Source organism: Rana temporaria, chromosome 6, assembly GCF_905171775.1.
Source record: "Rana temporaria chromosome 6, aRanTem1.1, whole genome shotgun sequence".
NCBI lineage: Eukaryota > Metazoa > Chordata > Amphibia > Anura > Ranidae > Rana > Rana temporaria.
In genome coordinates, this window is record NC_053494.1 from 122,818,043 (window position 1) to 122,842,095 (window position 24,053).

General features: G+C 38.9%; 1 protein-coding gene across 3 annotated transcripts in view; it reads left to right on the top strand.

Annotated features, from left to right (window-relative positions):
• The window catches only part of NRP2 (neuropilin 2), a 181,308-nt gene that overhangs the window by 98,997 nt on the left and 58,258 nt on the right, over positions 1-24,053 (top strand). For 2 of the 3 annotated variants that reach the window (XM_040357294.1, XM_040357292.1), the window contains exons 8-11: positions 7,041-7,185; positions 8,463-8,806; positions 8,958-9,102; positions 23,147-23,251. In XM_040357294.1, coding sequence (XP_040213228.1) covers positions 7,041-7,185; positions 8,463-8,806; positions 8,958-9,102; positions 23,147-23,251 — 739 coding nt within the window. The remainder of the gene's footprint in view (positions 1-7,040; positions 7,186-8,462; positions 8,807-8,957; positions 9,103-23,146; positions 23,252-24,053) is intronic. The other variant, XM_040357293.1, reaches the window with a different exon arrangement.

The window sequence follows — 24,053 nt, forward strand, 5'->3', positions numbered from 1 at the left end:
CAGGGACAACCACACACGAATCAAAATCCAAATGGACCCTGCTAAACCAGCCGAATTTCAATCTGACTTTGACCAGCTTATCTTCCTTGCGTACTGCTTTTCATCACCTTCTACAATCGCCTTTCTTTCAGTCCCCACTATTTTTTTCATAGCCAATTAAACCGTTTTAGTTTATAAGACCATTTTTCGATTATGGTAAGGTTTTTCTTAATGTCTTTTTTTTTTTCCATTCAAGTGTCAAATAAATCTTCACAAAATGCAAACATTGTGAAGACTAAGCCATACTAAAGATTTTTAGTTACCTTCTTGAATACATTTTCTTCCTTATTTAGTAAAGACCTTTGCTTAATATGTTAATCTTTCTGACAGCTTTCCATTGCCTCAACTTTCCAAGCATGGTATAACAAGTCACATTTGTAACATAGGAAGCGCCAGGCACGTGTTAATGAAGAAGTTCTTTAAGAGTCACACTTCACAAAAACAGTAGTGCACATGTATTGATTGGTCTGCTGGGAAAGGCTGTAATAGGCAGTGAAGTGAAGAATGTAATTAAGCGTAGAGCCTTGTTCTCTAGCTGTTATAACCATCAAATCTGGAATGAAAGTGCTGTAAAATTGGAATGTTAGAAGCAAACGTGTGCACATATATATATATATATATATATATATATATATATATATATGTATATGTATGTATGTATGTGTCTATATATTTCTATTCTTCTTTGTTTTTTGTATTTTTATTAAGTGAGTCAAGGGCCATAATAGGTAAATCACCTGTAAATACCTCTCTAATACCGCTCTTGCTTGTGTGAAATATGGCAAAGCAGAAATGCCTAATGCAGAATGCAAAAACCAGACATGAATTCCCTTCCTGCTGTCAACGGCACTAATACAGCATACTAAATACAAAAGGATAGCGAGGGGAAGCCTGCCTAATGAGTTCTCAAGGCTGTACATGCAGATAGCAAAAGAGGAGCCTCAGAACAGGTTATCTGCTGCTAGGGATATTTTTTGGCAAGAAGGACTCAATGCCCATATTCTTGTACAATTGTACATCACTTCCTATATTTTTCCCAAATACTGGGCCTCTGCAAGGCAAATGCAAGATATTTTTTGCATGATTTGAATCATGTCATGGGATAAATCACGTGGCAGCCTGAAATAGAAAATGTGGAATGTTTTATTTAAATTTGGTATGTGCTTTGAAATTCCATCAAAATGATTATGTGCTGAGCTGTTCATCGACTTTAAAGGGTGTTTAGAAAAAAAAAAAAAAAACAGACAATGTTTATTTCTACTAACACACACTGAGATGCATTGTAATATTTCTTGAATATTTTTGCCCTGACAAGGGTGAACAATAGTCTATTGACTGAAAATGTTTAACGTGGCCAAGAGAATGCTCCCCAATATTGGTGACTAAATGTGTGGTGAGATTAGTGGCATCTAATGTAAAACCCAACTTTCAGCTTAACAGGAATGATTGTATAGGAGCAAGAAGTAATGTAACTATTACTCTCTATTCCTGCACCCTAAACGTAATAAGCAGTTAACCCTTGCAGTTCGGAGGGCCCCACGGCAAGGATAGATTTTGTGGTCAGCATAGCGAGCAGGCAACTAGCATTTTGAAAAAGATGTAAGCAATGGCAGCAGCATTCATTTTTTCATCATGTACTTTAGGTCAGTTTCATATAAAGATACCAGAGAAGTTATTTTTATCACCATACCTATCAGTGTATTTTGCTCTTAGTAAAACAAGATAACCATAAGTGTGTATTCTCTTATGCAGAAATCCTGCCGCTTGTAGAAAAAAAATGATGTTTCCATGGTAATTCCATGCTAATTCCAGCATTACGAAATATTCATCATGCATGAATTCACATGAAAGTTGTCCTAAGATAAGACATTACTGGTATCTTTGATTATGCCCCAAGAGTAGTAAGTCAAGAAAAGATCTGTATAACTGCTACAGGTACAAACAATTGCCTAAATTTCGTGAATTATGTATACAGTATGTGCAAAATCAATATACTGAATACTTAAATATACCAGACCTCATAAACATTATAATATTTCACAGGTATTTATGTGATATGATCGAGCTAAATGCCCATTAAAGCATTCAGACCCAGGCTTGAAGGTGATAATTTGTGAAATTACCTTGTGATATGAGAAACTATTCCAGATTTTCAACCCTGTTTATAATTCAGCGCAGACTTTGATTTAGTAACACACATGCATGCACACAAAATCTGAACGATTGGCTAGCTCTGTCATTAAAATGACACTATGTAATAAATTAGTACTGAGCGCTTGTTCATGCAGGTGGGATTGTCGGTTAAATACCCATCTTGTTTTTCTCAGCCCTTCCAGCTGAAGTCATTTCTTTTCTGTAATTCTTTTCCACTACAATCCTTAAATTCCGCTCAGATGAAGTCTTCAAATCCTAATCCTGTTAGTACACAGACTTCTGAAGCACTTTCTCCCTCACCCACTCTCTATATGTATTTATGGAAGGAGGGGGCAGTTAATCCTACAAAGGGCCTACAGGTGCAGTTCAAATGCACAGATGACAGAAGGAGGCACAAGTTAAATACCCAGCATAACTGTGTCCTTCAAGTGTGCTTTGTTTGGATTGCCTCAGCATATTTAACATAAAAGAATGCGAATTTGAAGCTTTTTGTTGCTTTTCCAACTTAATGATGTTTTAACTATATTATTATGGCTGTCCTGTGATACTGACAGATCCGTCGGACAAAAATCCAAGCTACAAACACACATGCTCAGAAGAAATTCTAACCATAACACAATATTAGCAAAAGTTGCCCAAAGGATGAGGCTAAAGAGCTGAAAAAAAGTTTTGTGTTTGTTGGCTGGCAATTCTTTGCCGTTTGTATGCAAGACAAGTTCATGGCCAACACCCTTCGGACAAAAGTCTGTGGCAAATCCGATCGTGTGTACCAGGTTTTACACATACTAGGGCCAATTTACTTGCCAGCATGTCTTTGGAGTGTGGAAGGAAACTGCAGTACCTGGATGAAACCCACTCAGACACAGGGAGAACATGAAAACTCCAAGCAGGTAGTGCCATGGTTAGGATTCAAACCGACAATCCTAATGCTACTAGGCCAGGGGTGTCAAACTCAATTTCACAGAGGGCCACATCAGCATTATGATTGCCCTCAAAAGGGCCAGTTGTATCTGTAAGATTAGATGTCCAGCGCATCCCCTCCCCTTACATTAGATGTTAAGAGCCACCCCACCATCAGAAGTCGAGTCCCCCACTCTCCCTTACATCGCAGCTGCAGGAGAGGTGCGAGGGCCACATAAAATGGCCCGGAGGGCCAGATTCGGCCCGCGGGCCATGTGTTTGACACCTGTGTACTAGGCAGAAGTGCTTCCCACTTAGCCATTGTGCTGCCCATTTTATAGTCAATTTTAGTGATTCTTTATTAGCGGAAAGTATTTGAAGAGGTCACGGATTTCTCTTCTGAACTATGCAAATATGCTGGTGTTTTGACTTCCACTTTAAAGGCTAACTCCACATTTTGCAAAAAAAATATTGATAAACAATAATGTGCATTTATCATTAATTTGCACTGGAGCCTGCTAAGCATTGCAGCTGCGATCAGTGGATTGCAGGTCCAATGCTTTGGCTGCTGCAGACTATTCTACCAGCCGCAGGTCCATACCAAGATACAGATCTTTAGTCACAGAGCTGGAGGAAGTATCAAAGCTCTACAAGTTCTATGACATCACCACAATTGTGCTCTATTGAGAACCAGGGATGGGCTGGCCATTGGGACTACAGGGAGTTTCCTGGTGGGCCGGTGGCTCAGTGGGCCGGCTTCAGTGACAGCGGTCCACCGCCCCCCTCCGCTCCTCTGTCTCTCCCTTCCCGCCGGCACTCACCTCCTCTCCCTTCCCGCAGCGCTCACCTGGGGGGAACAGAGAAGCAGGAGGAGGACCAGAGAAGCAGGGGGGAGGACAGAGGAGCATGGGGGAGGGGACAGACAGCTGACTCAACCGCTATGACCTGGGAGTTTCTCACTTCTGCCTAATCTTGTCCCATAAGGTGGGGCACCGAACTGATTATTTTCCCCAGGTGAAATAATGTCTAGCTTCCCCACTGGTACTGCCTATAAAAGTACCAGTACCAGCCGTTCTACTCTAATAAAGTAATACAGCTAGTGGCTAGTGAAGGGGGAGAGGGGGCTTGGGTGGCCGGGGGGGGTGTGGGAGTTGTCCAGGCCCCAAGGGAGAGACCTGTCAAAATGGGCCAGTCTGGATGAAGTCCAGGGCCAAATTTTTGTCCCAGTCCAGCCCTGTTGAGAACTACTAGCCCCTGTGCCATAGTGGTAGATGGGACTTGTAGTTTTTTCATTCACAGATTCTGAATTCACAAATTGACAGGAGCCTGCAGAAAGAAGAACTTCTGGATTCTGTAAGGGGGTGGGCAGTTTGGGGCTGGGGGCTGCAGACTGTTTCATGGTACATCCTAAATACGGTATAACATGAAAACATTGTTAGAACGATAGTCTTTTCTTTTTTTGTTACACAATCTTATTAGGCATACTCGCCATCTCCATAAAGCCCTATTATTTATAATTTAATAACAGTAACACACAGGGTTTTTCAGTTTCTCGGAATGTAGTGGAACAATAGGCCCTTTGGGAGCTAATGTGGTAGTTTATTCAGAAAGACAGGAAGAAAGAAGGGCATAGGGATTTGATTGCAAAGAAAGGGGAAGAGTGCCTTTACAAATTGGCATAGCTGGGAGGAATGTAGAAAATATTCAGCTCATTGGTGACTAGCACCTGTAATTTTCACCTGGAAAATTACTGCCAGATGCATTGAGAAATGATGTATGCTGAAAAATTAGGAACCTAGAAGAAATCGCTCAAAGGCTTTTCACAATGAAAAATGTAAGAGGTAAGAAGAGAAGGCAATTTGTAGGCACAACATTTGAATAGTACAAGTGTAATTAAGTCTTTAATGTGCTGTTCATTTATCTTATTTGCTTCTCTGTCTTCATCTCTATGCTTACAAAGACTGGGCTTCACATTTCTCTTTTATTGGTGCGATATCCAGCTTTGGATTTGTTATATATCTACCTAGAATGATGGAGTAACATTAGATGAGTCTAGTCCAGACAGAATAAGGTGTCATCAGCCGCAGTTTTAACATCACACAGTATGATTGATGTGTGACTGATGTACTTGCTTGTTGTTGTAGTCATAGATTTAAAGAACATGGAGTAGATGAAAAAACGGCCAGCTTATCGTGGCCAAAAGCAAAATGCAGCTGAATAGAGAGATCCTGCAAGGAATACCAAATATATGTGGATGTTCATAAGTGATTTTATATATATGTACACTATATATATATATATATATATGTACAAGTATAGGAAATAATACAAATGAATACAATGGGCACTTGCAGCATTTTGTAAGTTGCTGATAACTGGTTATTTTACTACAAAATAGTCAGTGACCTTGGAAGTGGACACCATTTTATTTGTCACACTTCATGTGCCTTAAATTTGTTTCTTTGCAGAACCCCACTTTCCAATCCAGTCCAAAAGAAGAACACCACTGCAACAATATATAGTTTGATACATCACATTTCAGTGACGAGATCTAAGCTGGTGGTTTGCAGTGTTGAGTCCCTACAGAGAGAGATCTTTGGCATTCTCTAAGGCCCCTTCATACTAACCCTTCTGTAATCCAATCCTTAATGCCCTGTACAAACAATCCGAAAATTCAAAAGACAGATCGCCACCCTTTTTTTTTTTGCTTGCTAGTCGCAAGTAGAAATTGCCTTCCCGTAACCCCAACACTAATCTCTCCTGTAACCATAACACTCCATACAATCCAGTCTCTGGAAGTCACCCACCTTGTAACCCTAATGCTAATAACAACCCTACCTGTAACTCTAACACTAACCCTCCCTGTTACCCTAACACCAACATTATAAGCATTACCCAAACCTTTAAACTTAACCCTAAATGCTAACTCTCCCTGTAATCTTAACTAAAATACTAACCCTCCCAGCAGCCCAATGCTATGTCTCTATGCAACCCTAAAACCAACCCTTTCTGTAACATTGACCCAAACCCTAACCCTTCCTTTTGTATACGTAACCCCTTGTTGACATACTTGCCTCTCATGCGCCAACCCTTTGAAAGGCATCAGTGTCCCAGCACAGGAATGTACTGATTGACATGACGTTCAATGTTGAGGGGGGTGCCTGTGTTTTAGGGGTTCAGTTGTTATTTTCCAGTTTCCCAAATCCAGGATAGCCGAGTACAAGGCCTCTTCAGTAAATGGTGCATACTCTTTTTAAACTATAACTTGTAAAAAATAACATTTAGTTCAATTTTAAATTTGTAATATATTATTCTCTTAAACAGCATATTGGGATGTTGTTTTGAGTATAGATGAACATTTACCATATGCTGTAGAAGGCATTCAGCTGAAACTCCGATGTTATAGCTGCGAACAGGATGTTTTCCCACTAACACAAAGCTATGGTATTTTCACTGCATCTCCAAAGGAAGTCTTTTCAACTTATTAACTCTAATTAATGCCAGGAATCCCATACTCTGTCCTCTGCCTTTCCCATCAAGTCACTCGACTCATTTTGCATCTCATTTGTATGGGGAGTGCATATCTTTCCTTGATCGCTTTATACTCATGGAAAAAGTAAACTCTGCTTTCATGGAAGTTTGTGGCGATTGTTTACATGGAACATTTTACTTGTGGTACTGAATGGGCTAAATCATTAACCATATCAGGATAATTAGCCCTATTTACTGAGCGCCATCAAAGAGATTGCATGTTTGAATGTACAGAGAACATTACCCTAATGATGTGTGTGGGTAGACCACATTTATGTTCACATTTTTCTTTATTATCCTTTTTTTGGTTTGTTTTAATTCACTTCATTCCAAAATGTAATCGTATAGCTAAATGTACTGTAAATATACTATATCCTTAGCCGCGTCTGTCATCTTCTTCCTTTTATACTTTGTAGATTTTTCCTGGGAACAATGACGCAACAGAAGTGGTTTTGAACAAGATTCCTCAGCCAGTGTTAACCCGATTTGTGCGCTTCCGTCCCCAGACATGGCATAGTGGAATAGCTTTGAGAGTGGAGCTATATGGCTGCCAGATTACAGGTATTGTTTCTAAAATGATTGCACATTTAAATCCCAGTTGAGCCTTCAGTTTAAATCTGGTAAATATATTCCAGGTGCATAAAAACAAAAGGCGTTCAATGTATTACAGTTTGTTTTCTTTCTAGGGCAGCCACAGCTTGAGTAAAAAAAGTCTGTGGTTCTGCACAGAGCTTCACAGATCCTCCTTTTCTCAGGTTGAGTGCCCCTACAGCAAGCAGCTTGCTATGGGAACACCCAAGCCGAGTCATAGCTCCACATGTCCATTCACACATGGATCCCCAGGCCCCTCTCTCTCCAGATTTGCTGACTGACTTGATTGACAGCAGTGGGAGCCAATAGCGCTGCTTCTGTGTCTCTGCCAATCAGAAGGAGAGTCTTAGATGGCCAAGACACTCGTGGATAGCGCTGGGGACCCGAGGGGGGCTGCTGCACACAGAAAACATTTTTTCTTAATGCACAGAATGCATTAAGATAAAAAAAAAACTTCTGACTTTACAACAACTTTAAAGTCCAAATCCAGCCAAATGTTTTTTTTCTTTACTTTTAGATAGAGTGGGAAAATGTATTTCAGTTAGGATGTTGTACCTTAACCTATATCAACCATATAACATAAACCTTTAAAAAACCCTTATGTAAGGGTGCATTTATGAAAACCATGCAATCTCAGTAGTAGAGAAGGCCAGCGCAGGTAAAATCCAGATAAAAAGCCTACTAAAATCTCACATCAGAATAAAAAAAATTGTTCATATTGTCTCTGCTTGTCGCCTCGAAAAAAAAGGTTGCTTGAAAAGTTGGTGTTTTTATTCTCATATAGGACTGTAATAAGCTCTTTATCTGGATTTATCTTTGGTATGCTGGCCTTTTCTATGATTCTTTTTTATTTATTTATTTTTTTACTATTGAAGAGATTTAACTAAACTTCCTGTCCCAATGACAACCGTGCAAGAAATATGAGATGCTGTAGTAAAGAAAGCATGGCTAGCACTAAGGGCTGCGGCAGAAATTATACCCGTTTTCCACTCTTCCATAAATCTCCTAGTACTTCCTATCCCGCAATAGAGACACAGATGGCAATAAAAATCTCTCAGAAGTTCTAAACTTTTCCCACTCTATTCAAAGCAGAAAAAAAATGGCTGGTGTTTGACTGAATATAAAAGTAATGATTTGCTTTTATTTATTGTGCTATATGTGTACTGCAGTTCATTGTCCTGTAAAGTTAACTGGTTAAACGTATTGAGATTTTTCCCTCTAATCATCTTTCTCTTATGGTTTTCTAGATTCTCCTTGCTCTAATATGTTGGGGATGATGTCAGGCCTTATTTCAGACTCCCAAATTACAGCTTCTTCTGCCAGGGAATACCTGTGGCAGCCTGGTGTAGCACGATTGGTCAGCAGTCGATCAGGCTGGTTCACTCATATAACTGCTGAAGATGCAGGAAAGGAATGGCTGCAAGTGGATTTGGGTGCAGTGAAAACCGTCAAAGGGGTCATTATACAGGGAGCTCGCGGGGGAGACACCAGCACTGAAAATAGAGCATTTGTTAGGAAATTTAAAGTTGGATACAGCTTGAATGGAAGCGATTGGGAGTTTGTAAAGGATCCAAAAACAGAGCAGGCCAAGGTATGTACAAATCTTCATCATACTTAGAAAGCTAAGAACACTTTTTAGCTATCTTTCTAAATTTATCAGTGCAAAAAGGTATATTTCATGTAAATAAATTGATTCAATTGCCCTTTTTATGACTTTTTATGTCTGCTCCATGGTTTTGTAGTTGTTTGAAGGCAATATGCACTATGACACGCCAGAGGTCCGAAGATTTGAGCTAGTGGCTGCACAGTTTGTCCGCGTTTATCCAGAAAGGTGGTCTCCAGCTGGCATGGGCATGAGGATGGAGATACTGGGTTGTGACAGAACGGGTAAGGACATTTTATTAATAATAAATTACTGTATGTATATATATATATATATATATATATATATATATATATATATATATATATATATATATATATATATATATATATATAAATATATATTTCACATTTCTTAATGAAAGAAATTTTCTGCCAAATCATGACATCTGATAGAAAGGTGAACCCTTATTCTTGACAGTTACGCAAGGCCATACATCGAATTCCGAACTAATCTTCTTTCGTAAAAAATAAATTTTGACCAACCAAGCCTTCAATATCACCTCATGTTGCTACAATAAATAATTTTCGTGGCCGAGAATCATTATTCCTTGCCCGGGAATTTTCTTTTCTTGTGCTCATGCGCATTTTTTTTTTTTTATTATATTTCTCACACGATTTTTCCATCATTAGTTAGAAAATCGTTTGTTTTTTTTAAAAAATCCAACATGCCTGATCACTCAAATTCAATGGACGCACTCAAATCAGTCGTTACTGCAGCCCACTAATGGTGCAAAATCCAAACAAAATTCTTAGGTAAGATTTGCGAAAGAAAATTATTTCGAAATTCAACCCATGTATGGCCGGCCTTAGGTGAGACTGCTTTATTCATAACAACCTCAGCCAAACACAATTGTAGCTTCAATCAGACATGGCAGGACTTACAAGGTGTGTTTAGCTCAATAATAAAACTTTTTCAGTTCACATATGTTATTGGGTTGTGCTGTTCGAGTCATCTGCTTCAGATCACATCACAGCATTTCAATGGGATTGAGCACAGGACCCTCAGTTGTCTATTCTAAAGTATAAAATTTCCGTAAAGATATGGCAATCTAAAATGTTCTAGGTGTTTCTTGTTAAATTTGAAAAAAGAGCTGGGGGACAGAGCCCCAAATAAGTAGTCACAGCAGGACCAATGCCGCTTAATCCCGTAATTAAGCTGTATGGCCCTGCTGTGACTTATTATTTGGGGTTCTTTCCCACAACTCTTTTTATAAACATATGGGTCACTTGGATTACACCCTCCATGGGTTGAGTCAGCAATTACCAGGGATGCTGTCTTGTTGGCCTATTAAAGCCCAATATTGTTAATCACTAGTAAGATATTGGCTAATTTCCAAGTTTTCTTATATATTCTTGTTAAATTAGACTGATTATTATTGTAACATAGATGAAGCTCAGATCACAGTTTATAAGTAATTCATGCAGAAATCCAGAATATTCTATGGGTTTCCAACTTTTTTCTCACAACAGCATATTTGTAGCTTAGATATATTTATAGCTGGGTAGACAAATTCTATTTTCCATAATTCAATATATTCAGAAAGATTTACTTTCTCCTCAGTCTTTCATGTTTACTGCTAAATTTTTAATATATCAGTCTTATATACAAAGTCATTTTTATTCTGTTGTATTTAAATCATTACGCTTTTTCTCTTTGTTTCCTTGGTTTTTAAAAGGTGGTTGTTTTGCATGTGTTCTTATTATTAAACTGTCAAGATAGATTAAACGTCAACTGTTTGATATAGGCTAGTAATGGCATTCTTTGCTATTATCATAACACTGTTTTTATTGTTTTTAGCTTTGTGTTATTTATTTCTGAACCAGGAAATTGTACTTTAACTGCTGCTAATACATCTTCATATCTTTTGTTTTCCTGCTATGTCTTCTGTTTTTCTAAAGACGAGCAGCCTTTAGAAAAGGAGTTGTACATACAGTCCAAACATTGTCTTTATATAGAAACTGTATTTATTTCCAAGATGTGTTAATATCATCCAACTCACCCTTGAGCAATTTCCCTTTTTAAGTGAAACAAAGGCTTTATTTTTATAGTTTAACATCAACCACCCATTCTAGATACCTGGGTAGGCAAGCTGGGCCAGAAAATAATATAGATCAGAGAATTCTTTGTGATATTGTATATTGAAAGAAGCTTGCTTCAAAATGTGCCATTGAAACATTGAAAACCAATATCTGCTCTCCAGATGTGCTTCACGGACAGCCTCTGGAGCTTTCCTTCAGCACATCTGGGAAACACATCTCCCTTGACTGCCTTTACAGGAAATAAAGAAGAGTAGTCCTTATAATATATAACTCTTCAGTGGTTACTCTGAGCACATAACTCATTTTCCTGTATTTGTCATAACATTGATGTAGATTTATACTCTTTGTTAGGAAATCTAAATCTTTAAGATTTTAAAAATAGTAAGCAAGCTACTATTCTCTAGAAACCATTCCTTTGACCATTTACGCGAGCAGAATTTTGGTTCCTAAAACGATTGACCAAATGGTTACAGAAAAAAAATACTAATGTATAAAGAGTTGAGGAAGGAAATCTGGAGAAATCTGGAGCAATACGGAGCTGTTGGTAATGCCTGCCAATTTGATTTAACTTATACTGGATTTCCATGCTCTATTTTAATTGACATCATGTTGCTCCACACCAGCCATTTTCAACCAGGGTGCCCATGCACCCTGGGGTGCCTTCAGGTTTCTTCTGGGATGCCTTGGCAAAATGACAAAAAAATTGGCCAAAAATTGTATACCAGCAGGTGGACCAAGCCTGTCTTTTAGTTACACAAAGTCACAGGTTTACATTGTGAACCATTAAAACATTCCAGCTGTCTGCATCCAAAAAATGAATGATGTCATCAGTTGATAAGGAGGACGTTGAGTGCCTGCATGGCATCCTTGTTTGCCCATTCACTGTCCCTCTCCTTAAACACTGGGGTGACATTAGCTGAGTAATGGAGAGAAACATTGCAATACCAGTCAGTACCAGTGTGCATAGGTGTATATGGTGGTGTATAGGGTTTGGAAGAATAAGTCATGTTGGGTGCCCTACATGCGTGGATGCTGCTGTCTTATGTAAAACTATTTGTTTTTTACATGTACGGATTGGTTCCCCTATGATTGTGCATAATGTTAGGGTGCTTTGACTGACTAAAGGTTGAGGCACACTGCCGTAGACACCTGGATAATGGTACACTTTTCTATGAGCTCTTCCACTTGTGACATTTGCTTATTTAGTACAAGCTATTGAAGGCAGCATGCTACGCGCTTTATGTTCAGAGCTCCCTTTTTATTCTACAGACCACCAAACAAGAGAAAAGAAGGATTGGTTTGGGTTTTCCTGAACTATAAAGAGCCTTTTGACCCTCCGTAGCATCCACTTCACCCCTTACCACCACAGTTTTCTTGCTGAATTTAGCCACCAATGCCCAGATGTTAAGGCTTGGCACTGCCCCTACCCTGTACCTTGCTGTCCTTGGTATTGGCTTGTGCCATTATGGAAATAAAAAAACCCTGACTGCAAGCCGTGTTTGGGCAGATTTTTGCTAGTAATATAATCAATCTGCGTACCACTAGCAGCCTGCTAATGCTGCGTACACACGATAGGTTAGTCTGATGAAAACGGTCTGATGGACCATTTTCATCAGACCAAACCGATCGTGTGTGGGCCCCATCGGTTATTTATCCATAGGTTAAAAAAATAGGAACTTGTTTTAAAATTATCTGATGGATAAAAAACCTATAGAAAAAAAGATCGTCTGTGGGTACGTCCATCGGTTAAAAATCCACGCATGCTCAGAATCAAGTCAACGCATGCCTGGAAGCATTGAACTTTATTTTTTTCAGCACGTTGTTGTGTTTTACGTCACCGCGTTCTGACACAATCGTTTTTTTAACTGATGGAGAGTAGGCACGACTGATCATCAGTCAGCTTCATCGGATAACTGATGAAAAAATCCATCAGACCGTTTTCATCAGACTAACCTATCGTGTGTACAGGGCATTAAGCTCTGCCAACAAAGAAGAAATGTCCCTTTCCCAAAGGTATTTAAAACAATCCTTCACTTTGCTTGCACTGGTCTCCTGAGTCAAATAAAAACATTTCTTTGGCCCTGGTGATCACAATAAAGGCAAGTTATTCCTTTATCTCTAATTGAAAGCTGTTAGAAACGAGTCATCTATGGAAGACCTAAGTTCCACTAATTGCATATTATAGTTTATAGCCTGTACTAATAAAATGTGTATTGATATTACATGGGACAGAATAAGAATCTTTTGAAGTACTACAAATGAAGGTTGTCTATTCACAGCTGTGACATAATAGCCTCATTCCTTAGAATACAGAGACATACGAGTGCTGACTTCTTAATCCTGCTTGTCCTCACCTTATTCTTACTTTAAAAAAATTGAAAACAAATCTCCTCCCTCGATATTACATGCCAGTTTTGATCTTTGGACTATGTGAGTGAAGTAGACAACTGGCACCTCCGCGTTCCTTCCTTTTCCGCAAGTTTCAGAAATCAGAGTACAGCTGCCAGAGGTTAATGGCTGGCTAACTCTAGGCTGAGGTTCTCGATGACTAAAGGTTGAATATATCAGATGTCTTTGGGTCACTAAAGGAAGAGACTCTTTGGTCACGGTTTTTAACTCCCTAGTGCGCTGCTGTCTAATGTTCCACTGGAGACTGTAAAATTCCACATTGCTTTGGTTAGCAAAACACTAATCACTCATCCCTAAATGACCTATATCTTCCTTTAACCCATGTAATGTCTAAAGAAGTTTATCAAGCACTGTGTCAGTATACAGTACAAGGAAAGATATATAACCTCCTGAGGTCATTCATATATACAATGACATGGAATAACCTTTAAAATTAGGTGTTAGAGTTCTGGCATTCAAAAATCAATTATAATGCCTCCTTTGACATTTCAAAAATGCTGTTTATAGTAAGTTTTATGGAAGCTTCAACAATTTGTCATTTTAATTTGGTTTGCACCGCATTTAATGGTGTGATTTTCCTGCAGCCGTTTGTGATTCTTCTCCTCCCACTATAGCCCTAAAGTCTGCAGTAATTTGTTTATTCTTCATCCTGGAGACCCCACTGGGGATGTTTGATGCTATAATTTGGCATTGTAACCATCATGACCGTTTAGTGTAACTAGAAAAAATGGGCACAAACCTGGAGTTGTAGCCAATAGTGAAAAATAAGAATACTAATTTAAAGGGGTTGTAAAGGTTTTTTTTTTTTTCTAAATAGGTTCCTTTAAGCTAGTGCATTGTTGGTTCACTAACCTTTTCCTTCGATTTCCCTTCTAAATGTTTTTTTTCTATGTTTTCTTTGTCTGAATTTCTCACTTCCTGTTCCTCCTCAGTAAGCTGTTCTGGCTGACTAACCCCCAGCCAGAACGGCTCGGATGATGGGGGCAAACTTACTGAGGAGAAACAGAAAGTGAGTAATTCAGACAAAGAAAAAAACAATTAGAAATCGAAGAAAAAGGTAAGTGAACCAACAATGCACTTGCTTAAAGGAACCTATTTAGAAAATAAAAAACGAACCTTTACAACCCCTTTAACTTTTAATACAATGAAAGAGGAAACTTGATTGGTTGCTGTTGGCAACCAAACCAATTTGTGCTAGCTGTACATTCTACAATGCTTATGAACCAGCCCTTTTGTGAGTTATGTGCAGCCAATAGGATGCATGAATTGCAAAGAGACAAAAGAGATGTTTTATAGATATGTAAATTTACCAATACCCAAAATTGCAGTATCCAGTATTTTTGGGCTCGTTCATTCAGTAATGTGTTTTTATTCCCATGGAATGTCAGTGAAGGTAAATTGACCATTTGGGTAGATTGTTCTAATGTAAGATAATAAGAGGTGTGCACTTGCCAAATACACCAAATGTATTTAAAGTTGTACTGGAAAAATAACAAATACCGAGCACTATACTGACACATACAGGGCTTGGAGCAGTGCTATTTTCCTTGATACAACTGTTGTTCTATAATATATGACAAAGCTTAGTTTTGTTCAGGTTCGTGTTAAAGTGATTGTAAAGCTTTTTTTTTTTTTTTTCAATAACAAGCATGTTTTACTTGCCTGCTCTGTGCAATGATTTTTGCATAGAGCAGCCCCAATACACTTCTCATATCTTCTGCCACACTTTCTCCTCTACTCCCCCATGCCGAGTGCCACCATAGCAAGACTATGCTATGGGGGAATGCATTAAGGTAGAAAACCTTCAGGCTTTAGCTCCACTGTAAGCTAACCATAGACAAAATATGGCTATTAAAGAGCTCACATCTGTAAGTCCTGTTTTGCCAGGTTTTGGCAACTGGGACAGGAGGGTGCATGGTTGGTTGGATCCTTGTACGCACATATACCCGCCCTCCAAAATATTGGGATATGCTTTGGATGACATTGCTCTCCATTTCTCACCTTATTTTCAGTTGAATGTACTGACAAATAAATAGGGATTAGTATTCCCGAGGTTGCACAAATGACTAGAAAGAACTGCCCAGACAACATAAAATGGCAGCTGTTCAGAAATACTGAACACCTTACGACTCATTCTCTAGGTCCAGCTTCCCTCTGATCTGTTCCGCTTCTCTGAGTCATGCCCTGCATCTGGTATGGATCTTTTTTGAAGTTCCTAGTGTCTGCTTTCAATTATTGTACTGCTGGGCGTCTCAATCTGGACTTTCTTTTTGCTGGTCTGTGCTCGGAAGGGGGGCTTTCTCCTTCATTCACTTTCTATTTTGCTCACTGCAGTCTGATCGTTTTTTTTTTTTTCCATTATCTCACACAAATGTTCTGTGCTGTGGTGAAATAAGGAAAAACGCAGACAATTCTGTCGTCACACACCAATCAGCTGCTCTTACAGCTTTACATAGTGAATATATATATATTTTTTTTTATCAAGATCTGCGTGTGGTTGGAAATTTAAAAAAGAAAAACTACCGTACTAGCCAAAGATTAGCTACAGACAATTTGACACCTTCAGCACAGGTTCCATTTGTTCGCTGTCTTCTAGGTTATGAGCATACCTTTCACAATAGTAAGTTTTACTTCATGGAGATTTTCACATTCAGGTGTCATTTCAGTATATTAACCTCAAGGTCTCTGTTAATGCTGGTCTTAGAAACTACATTAATGGGAATATTGACCTTTCTACAATCAAAATTCAATTAAATGCACGTATCGGTAGGGCTTACTGTAAGATGATATTGCTTTATATTTTTAGTAAAACATTCTCTTGAAGCAGAGATGGCTTTTTTGTTGGGGTTATTATTGTTATGGCTCCAGATAAAAATTCATCTGTGTTTAATGCACTGTCATTACCAAGAAGGCACTCAAGGCTGATAGAGTTGGTCATGTATTCCTTTACAAATCATTGGACCACTGAAGATCCCTTGTTCTGCACATGCATGTTTTTTTGAACATGATCAAAATTTCAACTGAGCTAAATTACTTTCCAGATGTTTTTTATCTGCTATCGTAGTCTTTTTTTTTCTTGATTCATTATCTATCTTGCTCTATAATTGAATAAAATGTCTGTCTGTGTGTGTGTGTGGCCTTCTTAGAGCCCAAAGAACTATATTTTTTATTTTGTGAATATTAACAAAACTTTCTTTTGCCAGTGTTTCAACTCTTCCTGTGTTGTTTTTAACAAGCGTGTTAGCGTGATAAATAACCTAATTAGATGCCCACTTGGTTTCTACATGGGCCCCTGCTATTCCAGTGTTTTCAGTATTGAAACATAATTGCCTGTAATAGGGGTATTACGATGATGTGAGGAAGTTATTATAGGCGTAACAAGTAGTTATTAAAAAGGATCCAGGCTAGACAAAAGGAAATACTTCTGAAAGGGAAGTCTGAAAACCAAACATAGGAAAATTCTTTAAGGTTGGTCTCCATTACTGATTATTCATGAGTTGTATAAGATGTTAAAGCTGTTAGCAAAACAACATCGTTTCATGTTTATCATGTTTTTCCTTTATTAACTCATGTTTATGTAACTAAACATACAGTGTATTTAACAAGAATAGGGCTGAGTTCCTCTGTGAAGTTGACCACAACTAACTTGCTTGTGGCTTTTGCCATCCTCTTATCGAAGACCCCCATAGCATTACTGTACATCATAAAGCCACATATATAGTAAAGGCAGTCGGCGATAGCTGTTTCTGCTTGCTTCATTTCTGAGCTGTGGTTATGAGGCCTATAGGCATGTGAATGGTGGGCTTCCTTTCACAGGAGTTATTTATAAAGCTAGATTTGGTTCTTTGAAAAAGGAAATGCCTTCACCACCTTCCGCTTGTTAATTAGCAACTATTCCTGGCCAGTTCCCATTCACACCAACCACCTCACTCGATAAGTATGTGTCAACTGAGTTAAGTCTTACAGCACATGGGAAGTTCAGCATCAAACCTCATTTTTATATATAATATTTTTACGTAAATTACGTTTTTCCTTAAATAGGATTGTTTACTCTGAAGATGTTCACATCAATAGTATAATCATATTAGCGGAAGATTTTTAAATATTTCTATTTATACTTTTTATATTAGACTGGACAAGTGCTTATATGCTGGACTGGAATTAAAGGACAGGCTGTAGCTGTGATGTGCTAGTTTCAGCTGTTTTTTTGGGGAAACCAAAAATGGCAGGCTTGACTGTATCACGTTATTTCATATTAAGACCCTGATACTAATTACCAAGTGAAATTTATACAGGAAGTTTAAATTAAAGTAAGTCTGTCATTTGCCCATACCAGTAAAAGGAACAAGTTCTCTTTATGACCCATGTCCTCATCTGCTGGAGCTCTTGGACCTTCTCCCCTGCATCCTATAATACACTTCACTTGACTGGCCAATTGCTAGAGCCATGCACAGTCACATGGGGACAGGGTGAAGGCCTTAGCAATGTGTAAGCTCTTGACTCAAACTTGTACATTACTTACACAGGGCATTATATTTGGGGCTGTAGTAGGCAATGTGGAGTGTAGGGCAACATGAAAAGAGTAAGGCCCCGTACACACGACCAAGTTTCTTGGCAGAATTCAGGCAGAAACTCGGTCAGAGCTGGATTCTGCCGAGAAACTCGGTCGTGAGTACACTTTTCAGCGAGGAACCCGTCGAGGAACTCGTTGGGCCGAAAAGAGAACATCTATTTCCTCGTTGTTCAATGAGGAAAGTCGGCCCGCCGAGCTCCTCGGCGGCTTCCACACTGAACTCGCCGAGGAACTCGATGTGTTTGGCACGTCGAGTTCCTCGGTCGTGTGTACGGGGCCTAAGTATTGATGGGGGGTGTGGGCTATAAAGAGAACCCATGAATTGAAAAAGAGAAGCTGTTCTGCTTATTTTTCTAGATGTGAGGAACCTAAGTAATGGAAATGGAAACCCATTTTCATTGCATATTGCATCTCAGGGGCCGACTTTATGTTATGAGTTACATAATGTAACATTACATTGGGTGTAATTAGGTTATTTGATTGAATTTCTTTCTGAATATGTGTGGAATTATAAATATAAAATAAGGCCTAATACTTGTAGAATGACAGTATAGTTTTGCTTTGTAGTAAATAGCTTTCATAGCTATAATAAACTGATACTGAGAGCATCAACATGACTACAAATGCATTAGGCTTGCCAGCTAGTTACAAGTGTTGCTTTAGAACAAAAGACACAATTTACATTGCACTTAAATGCTTCTAATTGGATATCCTGGGTATAAAGTTGCTTTTTATTCTTCATTAAATGATAAACATAAAAGAAAAGCTTGTGGTGTTGTTGGACTGTGTTGCGGCACAGGGATTTTAGATTTAGCTCTTTTGGTCTCTATATGTGTATCTTTTATAGAGACATCTGACTGCAAGCTCTTCAAGAGCAAGAAGACTGATGAGAACTGTTCTCTATAAAAGCACGGCAGGCAGTTATTTATAATATTAGAAAAATTGTACTCATTCATTAAACCGGATGAGTAAGTATAGTGAAAGAAAATAATTGTGTGTTCAGAATGGTAGTATAAGACGAATGTTTAAAGTATATGTAAACCCTAACAAATAAATGATTTTCTTTAAACACTTTTGGTCTGTTAAATATACAATGAGATGTGTTTTGTTATATCTGTGTAATAACTGCCAAAAATATATTTCGAGCATGTGAAGCCTCGTACACACGACCGAGGTACTCGACGTGCGAAACACATCGTTTTCCTCGTCGAGTCCTTGTTAGGCTTGTCGAGGAGCTCGACAAGCAAATTTTCTCCATTCCCGTCGAGGAAAAAGAGAACATGCTCTCTTTTTAGCTCATCGAGTTCCTCGACAGTTTCCTCGCTGGAAAATGTACACACAACCAGTTTCCTCGGCAAAAAAAATCTTCCACCAAGTTTCTTGCTGGATTCTGCCGAGGAAACTGGTCTTGTGTACGAGGCCTAAGAATTTCAAAGCTCTCCTGTGTTATCTAAAGGAATCTAATTAGCCCTCCCAGCTCTTATCTAGAAAACAATAAGACCCTATGTTGTGGAAATGAGAGGTGGGAGGGAATGAGAAGTAGGAAGGTTACCTAAATACAACAGGGCAGGGATGACACCGTTCAGTCCACAAAATTGCCGTGTGTTGTCAGGCCACAAGAAATTAGGACCTGAGTGCATTTCAGGCAGATAAACAGGTATTTTTCTGCACTAGCAGTATCTTTAGAGGGGTTGTAACGGTACATTTTTTTTTCCCTAAATAGCTTCCTTTACACTAGTGCAGTCCTCCATCACTTACCTCATCCTTTGATTTTGCTTTTAAATGTCCTTATTTCTTCTGAGAAAACCTCACCTCCTGTTCTTCTGTCTGTAACTACACACAGTAATGCAAGGCTTTCTCCCTGGTGTTGAGTGTCCTGCTCGCCCCCTCCCTTGGACTACAGGAGAGTCAGGATGCTCTCTACCTTGCAGATACAGAAAGGAGTTGTGTGTTAGTGGGCGTCCTGACTCTCCTGTAGTCCAAGGGAGGGGGCGAGCACGACACTCCACACCAGAGAGAAAGCCTTGCATTACTGTGTGGAGTTACAGACAGAAGAACAGGAAGTGAGGATTTCTCAGTAGAAATAAGGACATTTAAAAGCAAAATCGAAGGATGAGGTAAGTGAAGGAGGACTGCACTAAGGTAAAGGACGCTATTTAGGAAAACAAATTGTACCTTTACAACCCCTTTAAATGTATGAGATATAGGGAAATGTGCATGTATTGTATTGATGTATTCATTTGGCATTTTGTTCCTCAACATAGACTTTAAGATAGTTTTTGACACTTTAAGTATTTAATTTTTTTTCTTAGTAACAGTTTACAGCAGACAATATTGAGAAAATGTTTTATTTATCTATAGTACTTAGTGAGTTTTGCCTGGGCAGTTGTAGCAGGAAAGAAGCTATGCATTCCTCAGTTAGAGTATGACCAGGTGGCTCTTTTATATACTGGACATTCCAGTCTTGTCTTACATTTATGCACCATTAAAACCTCAAAACAGTATATAGATGCCCTCAGGAGATTTGTTAAACTATCCCTAACATTGTATAACAATCTGGTTGCATATTTTCCACTAGGGCAGACATTATATTTATTTGCCATTGCGTGTAATAGTGGCATTTGGATATGGACTATTTATGGATATTTTTTTTTATATTCCCTAGCTGAAGACATAGGATATGCTATAGGGGTAGAGAACGGAAAACTCCATTCTGGAGATTATAAGAAACAGATCCCTGGGTCAGATAGTGTTGTTTAAGTTTTCCCATATGAGTCGTCCTAGACAAGAGTCTGGAGGTGCACACTGGTCTAATATTTTATTCTGCTGTTTAGTTCAGTTCTGTTAGTTCCAGCCATCTCACCAACTGAACAAAAATTCCTTTTATAAACGCACCGTCCAACAATTCCTTAGGGCTGCGTTTGAAGTATCAGGCAGCAGGGTTACTGAGTATATAAAGATAAATTCTTGCCTGTTCAAATGACATCTTCGTACAATTTTATCTAGGATACATGTGGAATGTAATTTCAGACTATTATAACGAATCTTTCCCTGTCTGTTTCACCAATTCCTTCTTCTCTTTTACTTGTAGTGATGATAGTAGAAGATAGAAGAGCAGAGAAAATGCTCAGGGCATGACACAGACTTAGTTGGAGTTAAACATATATAGGCATCTGGAGAGATATTTCTACTTTTAAAAATCAGCAACCTGGCATTAAATTGCGAGCCATCTGCTAATCCTAACTGAAGAATAAATACATTACCTTTTATAGTATTGCTTCAGTCTTTCAAATCCATTGGCAAACATCAGATCTGCTAGCTAGAACAAAGACTCACAACTACCGTTAGTTTATAACGAAACTTCTTACCAAAGAGAGAATAAGGATCAAAGCGTCCTTTTTTTTCTTCTATTTTGTTAAAGCAAATTATCCTCACATCAGAGATTTTGGCAGGTTTTTGTTCCATTCAAGTTCAGCTTTCATTGGAGTTGGTTTCTCGGTGTAGAACACATGGATGTAATAGTCCAGTAAGAACATTGGTTAACTCCTTCAGTACCACCACAGATTTGTCTGGCTTGTTAGAAGAAAAACATGACAATAGAAAAAAAAAAGATTTAAAAAAGACAAAACCTAAATGGTCACTGTGGGGTTGATTTACTAAAACTGGAGAGTGCAAAATCTCATGCAGCTGTGCATGCATGGTACCCAACCAGCTTCTCCCTTATCTTGTTCAATTAAGATATGACAAAAAAAAAAAAAAAACACTGTAAGCGGATTGATTTCTATTAAGAACTGCACCAGATTTTGCACTCAAATCAACCCCCTGTGTGACTGTTTAAAGTGATGGGCAGCACAGGGGTGTAGTGGTTAGCACTTTCACCTAGCAGCAAAAAGGGTCGCTGTTTCAAATCCCGACCACGACACCATCTGCCTGGAGTTTGCATTTTTTCCCTGTGCTTGCGTGGGTTTCCTTTGGGTACTCCGGTTTCCTCCCACACTCCAAAGACATGCTGGTAGGTTAGTCAGATCCTGTCTAAATTGGCCCTAATATGTGTATGAATGTGTGTTAGGGACATTAGGTTGTAAGCTCCTTGAGGGCAGGGACTGATGTGAATGTACAATGTATATGTAAAGCGCTGCGTAAATTGACGGCGCTATATAAGTACCTTAAATAAATACTAAAGGTTTGAATAAAAAAAATAACAAACATGTCATACTTACCTCCCCTGTGCAGTATGTTTTGCACAGAGTGGCCCCGAACGCCATCTTCTGGGGTCCCCTGGTGGCTCTCGCGGCTCCTCCCTGCATCAGATAACCCCCAAGGATAAGCGCTCTCCCAGGGGGTTACCTTGCGGGCGTGCTCCTGTGTCCAGCATATGGCATTCATAGCCACCGAATGTAGGACTCGCCCGGCGCCCGTGTCTTTGGATTTGATTGACAGCAGCAGGAGCTAATGGCTGTGCTGCTATCAATCTATCCAATCAAGAGCTGAGAACCCCAGGCAGAGACTGCGTGTCCTCGCCGTGGGACATTCCATGGGGGCTGGGGGGCCGGTGACTGACAGAAGTTTTTTCACTTTAATGCATAGGATGGTTTACAACCCCTTTAACTCCTTTGTTCGTATTTTCTGTTTTCCCTGGTTATTACCCCTCTTAGATGCAATATGCATAAAATAGCAGTGTAGGGTATCTAGAATCTGACTTCAAAGATATTTTCTAGAATATTGGAGAGGGTTGATAAAAATATATATATATATATATATATATATATATATATATATATATATATATATATATATATATATATAAAATCATTACTGGGTATTTTTTTGCTGAAGATGGCAAACAATCTTTTCAACCAAAAAGTTACTTTGAAAGCAAGCAGCCATTAGTAACATTAGCAGACTTCAAACCATGTTATGTAAGGGGTGTAATATTAGACATTGGCTTCAGTGGGAGGCTTTGATGTCTTTAGTGAAACAAATGGATAAGTGGGCAAGTATGAGCAGCAGTTGTTGTCATGTAAACATTTCATAAGCAAGTTAAGACTATTTAAGAAAAAAATTGTATTTAGGTTTACTAATGGGGTCCATTTGTTGGAAATGGACCCTGCAGGTTATGTCAGGATTAAGCAAATAAGTAGTAATTGAATTTGCATTAGTCATATCATTTGTAAATGTTGTTGCTTGCATAATATCCTTAAAGCATTGCTTGTCTCAACTCATATGTCACTTTTTTTTTGGCAGAAACCAAACCTACCTCAGAGACAGTGAAGCCTACTATCAAAACTGAGGAAACTACAACAATTGTGGTTCCAGAAGAGGACATTAGTGAACCTACAGGTACTGAAGGTAACTATTCATTTGTAGATTGATCACCAATTTTTATTCAACATAAAAAGCTTTTTTTAATGCACATTTTACATAATTATAATTTATCAAAGAAACTCCCTACCAAAACACTGCAAACTACAGAAATTGTACAAATCCATTTAGTTTTGCCTTCTCCATTATTGTTAGCTTATAGGGAAAGTCAGTGCTAATGATTAGCTATTAAAGTGTTACTAAACCCAGGACCCTGCATTCACTATATCTGGTCTCCCACAGAACATGGAAATGCAATTGTTTATTAAATAAAAACTGCTAAACACCTTTTCTTATCTATCAGCAGTTAGAGCAGTCTTTGACTTGTATCAGTGTCTGGTTAAAGCTTGTAGGAGGAGTTGTCATTCTGCTCTGACTGTCCTATAAGGCTGCAGGACCCCTGACCATGCTGATTGGCCCTATGCTGATCTCTCCCAGGAAAAAAATAACGCTCTAGCAATACAAACCATACTGAGCATGTGCAGCTTGTCCCCTAGCCTCTGTTCTATCAGGAGATGGTTTGGGGACAGTGAAAGAAGGGGAGGAGCAGAGGATACAAGATCAAACAACCTTTTTTCACAATGCAGAGGATTAACCCCTTAGATTCCACAGTGGGGTAGCGCCTCCAAAAGCGGCGTTTTTGCAGGTGGGTTTAACCCTTCTTCGGCCACTAGAGGGGGTTAAAATCTCCCCGCTAGTGCCCAAAAATTGCGGCAAACACAACGGTAAAACGCTGCTAAAAACAGCGGCGCTTTACCGCCAGCGCACCAGGCGCCTCAGTGTGAAAGTA